Genomic DNA, 16,149 nt, shown 5'->3' with positions numbered 1-16,149 from the left:
GACATACAAGGATTTTATATGCATCATAGCAGGATTAAAGCAGAAACAAAAAAATCTGGCGACCAGGGGATACATTTTAATTTGAGAAGACATCATGATGATAAAAAAAAAAAAATCATTGTACTATAATGGAGAATATCAAAATTATCAATATTCAGTGCAAAAGTGTGGCAATTACAATAGAGGAAGATAATATATAAAGACTTTTTAATGCATTAATCCAATTCATTGCACTCAGCAAGGGGCTGAACTCACCCTGGACAGGTCGCCAGTCCATCACAGGACAAACCCAGAGACTCACATTCACAACTCTGGGCAATTTCATGTCCCAAAATAACCTTGCATGCATGTTTTGAAACTGGAGTAACCAGAGGAAATCCACATGGGGAGAACATGCAAACTCCACACAGGAAGGCCTGGGCGATACTCGAACTTATGACCTTTTGGCTATGAGTGGAGGCCGAAACCCCCAGCTGACCAAACCAGCATAATTCTTCACCAGCATATAACAACCATAATACAATCAAGTTATACACCTCACATCAGATCAGACTCACGCAAGGAAATCATCCAGGGTTTTACTTTACGATCAGCATGGTGAATTAAAAGTAGTTCCAATCTAATCTTTTTACATACTTACCGTATGTAATTCACAGGGTATCATTTAGTGACTAATGTAGAGGACTGGGCATAAACAGCACGTGTGAGAGAACTGGGCGGGGCTAAGATGTGTAAACACTGCAGCGCTCACCTTGAGTCTTGGTTCATCACAGATTACTTTACCACTTTAGGTGTGGTAGGTAGTTAGTTACCCCGGGGCAACAACAACAATGTGCAGCGTATAATAGCCGTGTCGCAAAATGCGATGCTATCTCCACGCATTTCTGCTGTGCACGGTGCTCACTTTCTTCTCTCTGCTGTATGTGTTCAGTCAGCTCGCCTCCACCCTGGAGGCTGGAGACGAGCGCGGCGTGAAGGAGCGCGGCTTACCCGACAAAAGCCGCCATGACGCCGGGAGCCTCCTCAGGAAAAGGCCGGGACTGGTAGGCCTCCGGAGCAGCGACGAGGCGCTGGACAGGTAGCTTAGCTGTTAGCTCTTAACTCCCACCCCACGTTTAATGTGTTAATGTGACTGTTTTGCATCCGCTTTTCTAATTTAAACGTTTGTAGTGTCTCGTGTCGATGTGTTATTTGTTGTTTTAATCCTGTTAGCTCGCTAGATTAAAGTGACTCATAACGTTAGTGTGATGGTGGATTTGAAGGAGCACCACCTGTTAAACCTTACCGGGGGGGAACTTAAGGACACATGTAATCGCAAAAAATACAGTTTCCTGATGTTGAACAGATCCTTTTAACGCCGAGGAGCCGAAAGCTCATGTTTTTATTCTGTCAGGTGTAAATCACTGTCAGTCTCATACTGGAATCCATATTGGAGACTGCCTGCTGATGTGTGTGGAGTGAACTGCTTGTTGGATTCATCTCTTAGGTATGATTGATTTTTGTGCACCTCCATCAATGATATCAGCAATCCATGATCATGATAATAACAATCAACTTTGACTTGCAGCATGAGCCTACACCCTGATTTTACAGTTCAAAATTAATGTCTGACTGATGTTGCTCTCACAGGTTTCCTTGTAACTTGTTAAATGTCCTCAGTAAAGTTTGAATATATATATATATATATGATGACGATTACTTCATTTTGATGGATAAATTGTTTAATTTAGTTATTGTGGATTGATATTCATTTTAACCCACTCAACTTTGCAGGAATGTATCAGCAAACTATTATTTATCATTGGTAATCATTATTTATCCTACATGTTTTTCTAAATGTTGTTGTGTTTTTAAAGAGATTACTAGCAACCCTTCTCGTCATTTTTGCTTTACTTCAATTATATGTACAGCCATTGACATATAGTGAGCTGAAGCTACTTATCCACCATGTAATCTCAATAGTTAAGTGTCTCTACTGCAGCAGAGGGAAAACAACAGCAAGCATACAGCTGGTGATTATTAGGAACAACCTTCAGTGTAAAGAAGCAACAGAGGATCCTGGAAGTGACGCTGTGGCGCTCACAAAGGCCTCAGCGGGATCTGCGTCGTTTTACACCTACAGCAGATCTTTGCTTAGTTCGCCGAGATGTTTTAAAACAACTTTCTTGTAGGATGGTTAAAGAACTCTGGAAATGTAATGTGACGATCCAATATTGATTTAAAGGCAATTGATAGACACACCTTATACTGATTTCTCTCCTGCGGAATAAGATGAGATAAGATATACTTTTGTTGCCGTGAGTACAATTTTATCTAGACTCTGTCCAGCTTAAGTTTACAAGGTATAAAAACAGAATACCCAAATAAGTATAGCAGCGACATACTTCACAGAAGTATATATATACACAAGTACATGTACATAATAATAATAATAATAATAATAATAATAATAAGATCATAACAGTATTGCACTTTTCAGTTTTATTAAGTGATATAATTTTTTTTTACTATTAACCCAAAATCTTTAATACACACACACACCCCAATCAAAAAGTGTGCACCGCACTACCCATCTTTTTTTTTTAACCTTCCACTTCTTTTTTGTTTTTATCCTGTAAAGCGCTTTGTGGTTCTGTCTATATTTTAGATGTAGTTCACAATCCACAACAAAGACACAATCGGCTCATATACGTACGATTTTATTTACTAGATGAATTATATTCATTTTGTTGCTGAGGATAGCGTTACTTTTTAAGCGACAAATAAGAACGGAAAGCTGGATTTGGCTCACAAGGCTGGCAGAAGCAGTTGAAACACGTCGGCAAGGTAACAAAAAAACCCCAACATCTATATAATTTGTCACTTAAAAACTAACCCTATTCTAATATTATGTACTTCTCAAAATAGCTGTTGATATATTTTCCTTTTAAACCAAGTGATCACTGTGATCTTTGCAGCTTGGCTCTATAAGGTCATTTTTTTTTCCTCATCTTGAAAGTGTGCCAGCATCAATAAGTCCAAATCTGAGCTGGAAGAAAGATGAATTTGTCAAAATTGGATTTGTGTGTCCTGACCCTCCACACTGTGACATAAAAAAAAGACATGATTGAAACTTACCGGTGTGGCCTTTTAAAGATATGACAGCTGCATTGATGATTTCCAAATGTGAAAGCAGTAGTTCACTGGGAGCGCTCGGAGGTCCCGCAAAGTACGAGTGATAATTCTCCACTCCGTCCCTGTAATGACGGTTTGAACCCCACAGGGCCGAGTAGCAGTCAGCTGAGTCCGCCGATATTTTCATTACTTTGCTGTCTGCTGCACTCGTCAGCGTGCGCAGCGAGTGATTTAGTGCTGATAATTTCAACTCTTGTCTTGGCCCTTTAGTGAGCGGTCAGGCTCTGCGGCCCGGGAACATGCTGATGAGAGGAGTCACCTGGCCGTGGTGGCCTGTGGCCCCAGGCTAGAAGAGACTCTCACCATGCTGAAGTCTGCCGTCCTCTTCGGCAAAAAGCCTCTGCACTTCTACATCTTTGCCGAGGATGAGCTCCATGACAGCTTCAGAAATGGTGTAAGTGTCTCCCGCCTACAACTCTTACGCTCTCCCAGTGTTTTCCCGTTTCACTACTCACCCACATGTATAGAAACCTAACAAAGAAGTCTTAACAACTATTCCACAAATGGAATGGTCATATCAAAAGTATCTTTTAGAAAACAAACCATCATTCTGCTTATTTGTCGAAAAAAAACATGATCTCCTTTTTAAAGTTTCATATTTTGACACAGTTCTTGTCAGACGTTGGCGACTGGCAGCAAGAAAAACACTTGCCATGTTTGAAGTCAATCTCAAATATTTTAAAACTAATTGAATTTGAAGTGGAAATAATCAGTAAGGTTATTTTGCAGTTATCTTTTTTGTGATTTAGCTGCTCGGATTCTCATTAAAAATCCCGTTAAAATCTGCCTCTGGTGGAGAGGATTAAACCTGTGTGGGCCTCATTATGAACAAAACTGCCCAGCCCTGATCGATCTCGTAGGCAAGAGATGGAACAGATGTTAAAATAAAACGTGTGAATAATGGAATGTTTCTGTCCGCCTTCCTTGAAGCTGAAGTCATGGCCGAGAAGCGTTCAGACCAGGTTTAACTTCACAATCTACCCAATCACCTTTCCCAAGGAGAACGCGAAAGAATGGAAGAAACTCTTCAAACCTTGTGCCTCTCAGAGACTTTTCCTTCCAGTATGTCTGCGGCCTTCATTCATACGATTTGTAAAAAGGCTTTTCCGAGGTGTGCTCATCGACTGATCCGTTTGCTTCCAGCTCATTCTAACGGAGGTGGATTCTTTGATCTACGTAGACACAGATATTCTTTTCCTGCGGCCCGTGGAGGACATCTGGTCCTTGCTCTCTCAGTTTAACTCGAGCCACTTGGCAGCCATGGCTCCAGAGCACGAGGAGCCGCGCATCGGCTGGTACAACCGATTCGCCCGCCACCCGTACTATGGCAAGACCGGCGTCAACTCAGGGGTCATGCTCATGAACATGACGCGCATCAGGGAGAAGTTCTTCAAGGTACGGTTATTCTTGCATGATTTGTTGTTTTCAGTTAAAAAGTTAGAATTTAATGGAAAAGATCATTTTTGATATGTATAAAGAACATTTATCACACATAAACAGATTTCGAGCCTTTTTAGGTCAGAAATCATGAATGTGAAACACAGTCACTCAGAATATTACACAACATCAAAGGTTTTCTTTCTAAAACCCAATTGTGAAGTGAATGGTTTTAAGATGAATCTGTATGTATAGATCTGAGCGGTGGATTTACTATTTTTCTTTTTAATCGTTAATTAACTTTACCAACATCTAATTCAGTAGTGCGTTATTCCCAGCAGTTTGGGTGTTCCTTGGTTTCACATAGTTTTGCAGTTATAACTGAATCCTCCAGAGATTCGCCACTGGAGATAATGTGCTGCACCACCAGCTTTGCCCAGTTGAGGTCACTCTTGCAATTTCTTTGAACATGTTCCCATTGCGTTCACTTGTTTCTGTGACAATTCATTTTCTTTGAGTTGTTGTGAAGTGTCGCCCGCAGGTGTGAACGCCGTCTGATTGCAGTGTTTTGTCCTTTCAGAATGACATGACTGCCGTCGCACTGCAATGGGGGGAAATTCTCATGCCTCTCCTTCAGAAGTACAAACTGAATATAACCTGGGGCGACCAGGATCTTCTCAATATCATATTTCACTTCAACCCAGGTATGTACAACCAAATGAACATTTGCGGGACCTGCAATGGGTGTAGTTATCTAAACGCGTCCGTCAATGTGCTGCAGAAAGCCTCTTCGTGTTCCCCTGCCAGTGGAACTACCGTCCAGATCACTGTATTTACGGCAGCAACTGTCACCAGGCTGAGCAGGAAGGTGTCTTCATTCTCCATGGAAACAGAGGAGTTTATCATGATGACAAGCAGCCGGCATTTCGAGCCGTCTATGAAGCCATCCAAAAGGTACCAAAAAAAAAAAAAAAAAGTGTCAGAAATCAATTTTTTGGAGTAAATCTGATATTTTTATTTGTTTCTTACTGCTACATCCGACTAATAAATTCCACTCACAGCTCACTTGAAATCTTGATGCAAGAGGAAGAAATCTTGGGAAAGACTTTGTTTACTTTACTGGGGACCGATCATTTTATAGACTTTCTCTCTGGTGTCGGTGCTTCTTCAGCATGTCCTCATGCTGGTTAGACCAGTCTGTTTGGAGAAGCATTTGCATGTCATTACATTATCAATAGCCACTCCAGGCCATTGCTATTCTTTTACGGATGCTTCCGTCCTCCGGTGTCTAATCAATAGCCTCTTAAACACTTCCGTCATCCTGTCTTTGTCTCCCCCCCCCCCAGCCTCAAATCAGGCAAATTGGTCCCACCCGGCTTTGGCCAGTAAAGAAGAAGCTTCGCTGTGAGGTTGTAGACTTGATGTGCATCATAATCTAAAGGATTTATTTTTTTATTTTTTTCCTGCTTTAACAGAACGTTGGATTTCACCGTTGTATCTCCATGAATATTGTTTTATTCGTTTAGATGATGTGATTAATGCTCAATGTTTTGCTAGAAGAAATAGTTGAAACAGAAATAACCATTTAAAGGAAATTAATCTCTTATTGACAATAATCACAAAGGCTGGTGGAGGACCAAAACCAGCGATATGGAATCTGTTTTGTTTTTAAGAATATTTTGTCTGGGATTTGAATGCCACAGACATGTTTATTTTTATAATTTGTCATCAAAACCCACGCAGACTCCGTCAGAAACCCAAAGGCCCAGACTCAACTCTATGGCATTATGGGTGAGAGTGCAAACTACTGCCTCACTGTGTGTCCACTTGTTGATGTTTATGAGAGATTTCTTCGTTTAAGATCTAGATTCTTCCACGCCATCCACTACGAGCACAATTCCTGCTTTTTGTTTTTAGAATGAGGGCATCTTTATCATGCTGCTCTGCCGGTCGGTCGCTAATTTCTTAGGAATCTTATTCTGCCTGTAAAGAAGAATCCTGGTCAGGTTGAAGAAGTCCAGTTGGTCTGCAGAGTTCCAGCGACTGATCTGGTTCAAGAAGTCCAGGTCTCATATCGAGTCGGTTTTAAAGAGATGTGTTCTTTTGAGAGGCTGTTAAAGTTGGTTAGACACCACGGCGCGTTCATTGCGAGGACACTGTTGGGATTCTTCAAAAAAAGTAGAGCATCTGTCAAATTTCCTTTCAATGCGTTCCAGCTTTCAGAGCTGAAAGGACCCGTCCACTTCCATCAGCCTGAGAGCTCTCTCGCCGTCCGGCCAGTCGGCTCGCCTTCGATCTGCTCTTGTTGATTTCAGCACGCAGGCGGCAGTCCACGGAGAACGGCGAGCTTCATTAGCTGGTCTCCATCCATTACTGCCACGGGGCCGAGCCTGGCCACTATCAGCGCGGGCAGTGTTCTCAGCCATTAAGTAAACGAGCAGGCTTCATTATGGGGCACTCGGCCCTCGTGCCGCCATCAGTCTCTCTGACAGCAGCAGCAGCAAACACATAAAGCATTCAGACTCACCTGAGAGAGGCGTTAGTGTTGCTCATCAGCGAGTGCACCACATGTCCTCTCATAAATAGATAAATGTACGACGCCGGGCTTTATTGCTCCGTTAGCTTATTAGTACTCGGGAGTGTTTCATTGTGTTAAGAAGTCGGTTTATGTTGAAGAATGGCGTCAACTACCTCTCGCTTCAGCTCACCAGGTCCCCTCTTTACTTTGTTCCCAGTCAGTCCTCCGAGGAAGGCATCCCCGGAGCCTGGAGCGGGCAATTCTTGAAGAAAACTCTCCCATTTCCTTTCAGCCAAGCTCCCAGGGCAGGCTCCCTCTCAGCCAGCAGAGGAGCTGGCAATAAAGGGCACCACCATTACCCAGCCAAGCCCACAGAAGAGTAGTAAAATTTTTAGTGCTGATGCTAGTTTGAGACATCATGATGGCTGTGTGGACAACGCACCAGCCACATCCACATAAAAATCGATAGGAGGCTGTTAATGGTGCTTTATTGCCTTCTGCAGTATATGAAGGATAATAAAGAAAGTGTGCTTTGAGTAAAGTAATGCTTTGCAAACTGGAGTCAAATAAGATGCAGTAAAGTAGAGATTTCTATTATTTACTAGAGCGGTAAAAAAAAAACATTGGCATTGCCGGAATATAAAACCGAAAGGCCCACATGTATATTCGCATTCTGTACGTGACCGCGGCGTCAGCTGCTGATCGTAAATGACTGAAGAGCAGAAAGTTGTTTACTTTTTGACGACAAAAACATGCGGCAGTGAAAGTTATCGGGAATACTGAAGCTGTGGCTGTCATGCCTTACCAAGCCTGTGTGTGTGTGTGTGTGGCGCTGCGGTGGGAGATAGTCATCATCCAATCACACTCTGAATACAGATGTTCTGAAACCCATCACAAGGTATCGGGTCTGGGAACTTACGTAAAATCAGCTCTGACATGGTTTCATGCAGTTCAGAAATGCAATAATAATAATAAAAAGTCCTGTTTTAGTCCATTACTGGATTTATTTATTTTTTTTTTTTTGTGCTTGTTTAATTAGGATATGGGAGTATTGGTAGTTGTCTGATTATAACAAGCTTAGATTTCTACCCATTTTCTGATCAAGCTGTTTGTTTGATCTGATGACTCCAGAAAACAGATAATTAGATTTTTATGATCAAACTTAGTTTTTATTCCCTCACAGTGAACTACTCTGGTACTCATGTGATTCGAATAAAGTTCAGTGTGTGTGACAACAAAACCTTTCCGCTTTAGTTTTTAACAAAATGTACTTTGTCTTTTTAAGAGGAGCGGAAATAAAAGTCAGGCCGTCCATTCTGCGACGCAACAAGGTGGCGTTGGATTTAAAAAAAAAAAATGTTAAAGTTATTGTGATAGCAGAGAAATCTAATCCCCGCACGCTTCTCTTCGTCCTAGTATCCTTTCGGTGGGAACATGGAGACGTCCCTGCTGCAGCCGTTGGACGCGTCGCTGCAGTCGACCACTCACACGTACTGCGGCCGAGCCAGCCACCTCTTCACCAAGAGGTTAAAACGGAGCCTCGCGTCCGTCCAGCAGGACGCCGCCCGGGGGAAGTGACGCGGTCCCCCGGGCCTGTACGGCGCCACGGCGTTGCTCCCATGGAGACGATCAGCTGGAGGACACAGAGACTCAGGTCAACGCTGCAGCTTCATTTGTTTACAGACGGCGGAGAACAGAGATCAGTGGACCAAGTGCTGTGTGTGTGTGTGTGGTGGGGGGGGGGGGGTGTATTTTTTTTTATTTTTTTTTTTAAAGTGAATGTCGGTACATATCTGCCCAGTGAAGTCACAATCAGGTTGGTAATGATTTCTCACTGTGGTGCAAAATGCACTGAATCAGTTTGCCTTGCAGAGATTTTGGACTTTCGAAGCCACTTCCTGTTTTTCAGACAATCAGTTGTACTTTTTTTAATTTTATTTTTGTCTGAGACAGAATCTTCCATCTCTCGGAGGTTGTCCACGAATTTAGTTGTAAAAACAAACGCAGGCTTATAAAGAGTATTTTATTAAGAATTTTAATATAAATCTGCATATGGAATGTGTGTTCCAGTCATTTTTCATGGAAATGTACCTCCATCATATACAGGTACTTTATTAATTACTTAAGAACTATGTTGTATTTGAACAAAACATGTTTGATGATAATGGGGGTATTCCAGAAAGCGGGTTATGTGAAAACTTGGGAGTATTTTAACCTGAGCTATTCGTTCCAGAAAAGAGAGCTCCATTAAACTCTGAGTAAGTCACCATGGTAACAGACTCTTCCACCTGCTTCCTCCCACCTGAAGCAGCCACCAGTAAAGGATCGTCCGTTGTTTCCAAACTCGAGGCAGAAATGGTTCAAGATGCTTTCCTTTGCGAGAGTCTTCCGGCCCAGATTAGATGTCCTATCATTCCCAGAGGAAAACCTTTTACCTGAATAACATTCTCCGTCCACACATCAGCAGCCTCACGCAAGACCTATATATCTAATGTTATTATTTTTTTGAACAACTGGTTTTTCATTGAGTGTTCATGTACACATGGTCACATTTTAAATGACTCCACTCTAATAAAAGTGTGTGAACATTGTGTTAATCTACTCCGTGGGATATTAACTCATGCGTTGACTCAGGCAGCAACCATCTCCCATGAAGTCTCTCTCTCTCCTCCACCGCTAACTATTTTCGGTCTGTTGCCATAGTGACTCGTGGTATCGGGGCTCCATTGATGATGGCTTTTTGTTGTGGTTGTGCACGCGCATAAGTCAAGGATCGCCTACTCTGAGTTGATTGAACTAATTCAGATCAGCTGCTCTGGAACCAGAAAGTCAAGCGTTGCCCATGTCGGAGCGAGTCGCCTCAGAGTTCAGTTTGTTGAACCTCTTTTCTGGAATACCCTCCCAATATCGGATCAGTATTTATTATCATTGGACAGAAGCACTTTGGAAGCCTTCCGCATGAATTTAATACTCATGAGTTGTTTACTGTACACTGATGTGACTAACCGTGTCTTGTCCTCAATGTGGTACGTTGTCATATGAACAGAAAGTGTCGAGATAATCTTACAAATGTTGCACAACCGCCGGAGTAATTGATATGAGGATGCAAAAAGTCTTCTGTGAATTTCAATGTTTTGCTTGTAAAGAGGAGAAAACATTTAAATGAATATTGAATTAATGCTGAATAAATATTTTATTTAAAAAAAAAATCAAATGTGTGCAATGAAAGTGATTGGAGTGGGAGCATTTTAAAAGTGACACAGCTCTGCAGGGCTTGTGGTTGCTCGCCTGCGATCTGATCAGACCATAATGAAGCAGGGATATGAACCACATTGCACCCTCAACGTTAATCTGAATGTCAGATATTTATGTGAAGTAAAAACGCGGGACAAGGCAGACCCCTGATCCCTGGACTGGAAGCTCTCTGGCACCCTCTAGTGGAGGTTTTCCCCACACTTGCAATAAGGTATTGCATCAAATAACAGGTCAAAATGGGTGTAATCAAATTAATGTGCCAATCAGGGAACACTAAAGGTTTCATTCAATACACTCTGTATGACTCAGTCTTGCATTATCTTTTATTATTAAGCCATCATAACCACTATGCATGAGTGTACTTGATGCCCGCTCACTCCACACCGAAAGTGCACAAAGGCATCGGCGAGCTGGAAGTAAGAAATCAATGTGTGAAATGTGAAGACTTGAGAAAGTATTGTCAGCTGAGCAGAAAGAGGCTGGTGTGTCTGGGTCAGTTGCCCCTGGCTCCTCATTTCACAGGCAGATTGACGGACGTGTGCAGAGTCGGCAATAGGTCTGTGTGAGGAATTAAAAATGGTCGGTATGCTAAGGAGCAGCCGGATTTGTTCGTTCTCTCGTCAAGAAATGGGCGAGTGTGCAGTGAGTGGGTAACATCCTAAGAATTATCATAAGTTGCCGGTGACCTCTGAAGCTCGGTCTTGTGATAGAGAGCCAGCAGAAAGGCACCGCAGAAGTGAATCCAAAAGTTTAGCATGAAATTAGAAATGAATAATGAATTAATTGAAATGTGCTATGCAGTTGGAGACCGCGCTGTAGTGTTTCACGCCTCACAGAGAGAATATCCTGGTTCAGTGGTCAGCTCGGCGTGCGCCACCTTCCTGCGACTCTTTAATTTGCCTGGAGTTGGTATTGATAGGTGGAGAACAGTAGATCGGATACAGTATGCATAAATGAGCTATAATACCTGCTGACATCAGAATCTTGTTGCATTTTAAATGTAATAGACAATAGTGTTAAAGCTTGTTCATATCATTTAAAAATATTACTGGCAATAGTATAACATTTTGTGAATATAAAACATATCATTGAAGTGGCAATAAAAACTTCTAGGAAAAGGTGAAATATATAGTCAATAATGTAACAATCTGGCGACATTTCTTGGAATTTCCTTTGCACTTTATGTGCAATCTGTTCACGATTCCCTCCATTATTGTTTTATTACAGTATTGTCAAGATATGATGTTTTTCAGTCTTTCACACTTAACATGATCAAACTTATTACGTTAATGACAACTACATCATCGGTCGCTACAAGGATTTATTGAGAAAACAATCTACAAGAAAGAGTGTTGCTGAACATTAAAAACACTGCCAGGCTTTGAATTGCATCCAACAAGGACGTAATAAAATCATCGGCGTATATATTTATCTGTTTATCTCTCTGTGAGCAAGATTACGTCAAAACTACATTACAGATTTTGTCAAAGTTTGAACCACAAATAGATGCTGAAGCCATGAAAGATTCCACTTTATTTCATAGGCTTTTAAGGATTACGTCAAAACTGCATGACAGATTTTCACCAAATGAATGAGTCCAGGTCCATGTTTGGCAGAAATGTCTGATTGCTCTTGTTAGATTGTTAAAAATCTGATCAATATTAGACATTTCAATTCACCGTTTTCCAGAGTTTCACTTGCATAAGTCCAAACTATCCCATATTTAAATAGATAGGAATATTTCATTTGTTTGTCATAGATATTGCTTTCAAAGGGAACATTTAGATGAAGTTGTTATTGCACTATAGCTTAATTAAAACTTTGGAATTGCCTGTATTCCATTTTTCTTTTTTACGTATATTTTTGCCACACCCGAGATCTAATTTGACTGCATGTGGCCCCCGAAACCAAACGAGTCTCACACTTCTGGTGCAGGCAGTGTGGCGCTCTCCGCTGGATTGTGGTGTCCCCTGAATGACACTTTCAGAAAGAGATTATTAAATCTTTTGGGAGTTAAACAAGCACATATAGAGTCTGGTTGTGCTGAACAACTCACAGGAGGTCTTTTTCTTTCTTTATTTCCCCCCCTTTCTCCTCTTCCATAAAGTCATTATGCTGTAACATGGGCAGAGAAAATGTTTGGCGTTATTGAATACCTTGGAGTACAGCCCTGAGTAAGATGGATGTTTACAGCTTGGAAATGCAAAGCATATTCGGTTTTTAGGAGAAAGGCTAATGCTGCTCCAGCCTGGTTTCACTCCCCCTGAGTATAATGGTGATTGAGATCTCCTTCTCTTTCAGCCTAACAGGAACTGCCAATGGATTATTCATGTTATTGCGAGCACCACTTCTCCATGATGCTCGATAGCGATTTAAAGCCGGGGCATAAATTAAAATAGTTGGAGACAAAATGGCCCAACACGGAGCAAAAAGTAAGGATAAGGCCGTGTTAGGCAGCGCAAGGTCGTGAGCATCATTTTTACAGGAGGAAAGCAGCAACAACTGTTTTTTTATTCTTTTTTTTTTTTTTTTCCCCATGCAAAGGACATTTTGAGTTTGAAGATGACAGGATCTGTTCTGAGTGCAGAGTCCATTACGTTTGTTGTTAATGGGAAAATGATGTGTACTCACACACTCAACAAACACACTGCGTACACCACTACCACTCATAAAAAACACTTTAGTACAATGCCCACCAAAAGTGATTTTGCAGACCATGAAAAGACGCACGCACACACACACACACACACACACGGCTTTGCTTACCAGTGTCTCGTTGTTAGGTCCTTGCAGAGCTCTGTCAGGTAGAATGTAAAACTGGGTCTATGGGTTGCTCTATTCAGGCCTCTCCGCAGAAGCTTCATCACAGAGCTGTCAGACATCCACCAGGACGGCCTTGCTGGGTGTTCAGTTGACAAAGAGAACTTTAATCTTTCAGTGAATGAAACAACTGGTTGTGTGTAAGATTCACGTGACACAACGTTGAGATATTGAGATTAAAACAACTATGAAATCGTGATTCTGCCACCACCATGCTTCAACAAAAGGATGCTCTCATCCATTTGAAAAAAAAATTTATGCTCAGTCGGGCCACTTCAAGTTGAACTTTGCTCAATCCAGGACACGATTGTTCCTTCATTCGTTCCTTCCTTCACCCTGTCACAATGCTTCACTCACTGCTGTGTTGGGTTTCACGTCGGTGTCCAGGACTCCGAGCACTCAGGATTTATGTTGGGCCCAGATTATTACTAGGTTGAAATCAAACAAAAGTCTTCCCAACGTTTGTTAGACTCAGAGCCTTGGAACAGGTTTCAGACTTCATCATCGAGATCGACTAACTAGAACTTTGTCTGACTTGATGTTTGTCTTGACATGAAGTGAGAATGGTTTGTCTTTCTAAAACTATATCCAGGGAGGGTTGTTTTTTTTTCCACACACTCGTCTACTAAAGGAAACGGGAAGAACACATTGAATGTCTTAATTTAAATAACTGATGAACGTTCTACCAACACATTTTCAGTTGATATGGGTTCGAGATGAGCAGAGATGATAGAAATACCTATTTTATTACTTTACAAATGCAACATAAAAAGCTTAACATGAATTAATACGGTCTAGTTGTTTCTGATTCAGAAAACCTTCTGAATGTTTTTAACTATAAAGGCACCCGATCAAAGATGACCAAAGAATTTGATGTGTCAGTTCAAGTTAAAGATAAATATGTGAGCAATAGACAGACCTTTTCCCGTGAAGTGTTTATTCTCAAGCATGTCAGACCTGCTCAGCCGCTAAGACAACAACCTCTGACTGGAGAACAAGACTTTTACAGTTATTCAAGACACGAACCCATCAACTGTCATGTGTCTTGTGAGTTTGATAAACCGAAATGAAAGACAGCCCAGCGCGGGGACGAGTTGGAAAGTAAGAAGTTCATCACAGCTGAACGGAACAGGTAGAAAATCAGTTTGTTCCCCACACATCCATCTTTCCCAGCGTGCCTCCTCTCCTGCTGCAGGAGAACATCATTTCACAAGTGAACATTTTGATCAATAATACATTTGCCTGCACTGCTGAGACAGATATAAGTGTGCTGGTATGTCAGGGTTTAAAACAATTCATGTAATTTACTGCCAAGCATTAGCTATGCATGGATCCTTCTGTATCACGTTGAGAGGTGAATTTGCTACTGTAAGCAGAACTCGATGAGGAATATGCATATGCAAATAGAATGAAATTGCTCTTTCATTGCTCACATACAGATATCATCTTGTCAGAAAATGAGGTCCAGTTTAACCAGTGCAGGGCACGCTAGACTGAATATGGACTGAATGCTGACTCAGCAATCACCTGCTTTCTGTTTGATATAACATTGACGTATACTGATGGATGGCCTTTCCACCAAGCTTTGTACAAACAAGGGTGAAAATCTACTGTCAGCTTTGCTCCTCTGAGTGACATTGTGAGGTTTACGCTTTGAGCTAAAACGCTTCTCAGTTAAAGGAACATCACTGAAATCTATCTGTTGCAGCTCAAGATCACACAATGCCATTGAGCCTGTGGCCCTTGCATCTGTAGTAATGCAAACCCAATGACTTGGATGTCGACGGTGTCATTGCTGGGAGAGAAACAACGGCCGTGCAGAAATGTGTTCGTACATTTTCCATCACCCAGCAGCAGCTGCTTGTTCCTTTAGACCGCCAGCACACAGGGAACACGGTGGAGATCTCAGAGGGAAAGTCCATGTTGCTGCTCAATCTGCAGCAGAGACGCCATTTGTGAGGTTTAGGAGGATCCAGGTGGAGAAGCAGCTGCAGGGCGCAGTCTGGCCCCTGCCATCCAGTTTATTTGCACACATAGAACAGAATGCGTTCACAGTAGGGATCAGGCAAACAGACTCTGGCCTCGAAGAAAAACTGCAGAGCACCTCTGAGCTGAACGCGAATCTTCCAAACCATGACAAAGGGGGGGCACAACTACAAGGTTAGAAATAATATATATCGAGTTAATTTTGTGAGATTTAAACAATTAATTTATAGAACAATTGAAAATGTAACATAAGAGTTTTCGGTGGATTACCAACGTGGTCAAGCAAGCAGAGCGTTGTACACCCAGAAGCTAAGAGTCATTGCTCGATGGCAATGTTCATCCGTTTATCTTCGATACCGTTATATCTTGTCCGCCTGAGCGCAGCTAACTAGTGGTGAAGGTTCGTCACAGGGAAAACGACGGACATACATCCTCAAATTTGTGCATACAGATGATTTAGAGTCAACCATTCATCTTGCACATGTTTTTTGATTGAACCCAAGACAAAGAACACTAACCACTACACATCAGACATTACACAAATCGGGCCGCTGTGGTGACAATGATTTTTTTCCACAAATGGTAATGTCAATCCATCCGATAGTGTGTTTCAGTCTGCGACTGGCTCGCCAATGCTTACTCATAGATTTACTTCTCCAAACCGGCAGTTCAAATTTCACCTCAGTAAATTCCTCACATTTGTTCCTCCATCACTAGAAAGTCTGCTAGATTAATGGCACATTGCCTCATGCTACACTGTGTGGATCAATGTTTCAACAAATAATCAATAGCCCCGGCTACACGAGGGTTGGCTGCTCCTCTCCACTCACCCGGCAGCCATAAACAATGAGTCAAAGAGCTTCCATGAAGACCCCAAGGGCCCCCACCTCCGCTGCTTCCACGCATGCATGATAGCACGGCAAGTTTTATGGATGCGTAACATTCAAACACACAAAAATAAGGATGTTATGACTCAGTCTCACTCATATATTGGCTTTTTATGGCCCAGTTGGAGCAAA

General features: G+C 41.9%; 1 protein-coding gene across 1 annotated transcript; it reads left to right on the top strand.

Annotated features, from left to right (window-relative positions):
* Positions 1-769: 769 nt before the first annotated feature.
* Positions 770-8,783, top strand: gxylt1a (glucoside xylosyltransferase 1a). Its single transcript, XM_080476041.1, has 8 exons — positions 770-1,078; positions 1,394-1,486; positions 3,385-3,568; positions 4,105-4,236; positions 4,318-4,569; positions 5,132-5,255; positions 5,333-5,505; positions 8,486-8,783. The coding sequence occupies exons 1-8, from the start codon at positions 861-863 to the stop codon at positions 8,645-8,647; spliced, it is 1,338 nt and encodes a 445-aa protein (XP_080332167.1). The 5' UTR covers positions 770-860; the 3' UTR covers positions 8,648-8,783.
* Positions 8,784-16,149: the final 7,366 nt, after the last annotated feature.

The sequence above is a fragment of the Lipophrys pholis genome (assembly GCF_963383615.2).
Source record: "Lipophrys pholis genome assembly, chromosome: 11".
In the NCBI taxonomy this organism is placed as follows: Eukaryota; Metazoa; Chordata; class Actinopteri; order Blenniiformes; family Blenniidae; genus Lipophrys; species Lipophrys pholis.
The sequence above is the reverse complement of the archived record's forward strand: the minus strand, read 5'-3'. Positions and strand labels throughout refer to the sequence as shown.

Bases quoted from the DNA above. Each gene is read 5' to 3' on its own strand.
- gxylt1a (XM_080476041.1), top strand. From the start codon at position 861: ATGCGATGCTATCTCCACGCATTTCTGCTGTGCACGGTGCTCACTTTC. The intron at 1,487-3,384 runs GTATGATTGATT...TTGGCCCTTTAG, and splicing joins TTGTTGGATTCATCTCTTAG to TGAGCGGTCAGGCTCTGCGG. The intron at 5,506-8,485 runs GTACCAAAAAAA...TCTTCGTCCTAG, and splicing joins TCTATGAAGCCATCCAAAAG to TATCCTTTCGGTGGGAACAT.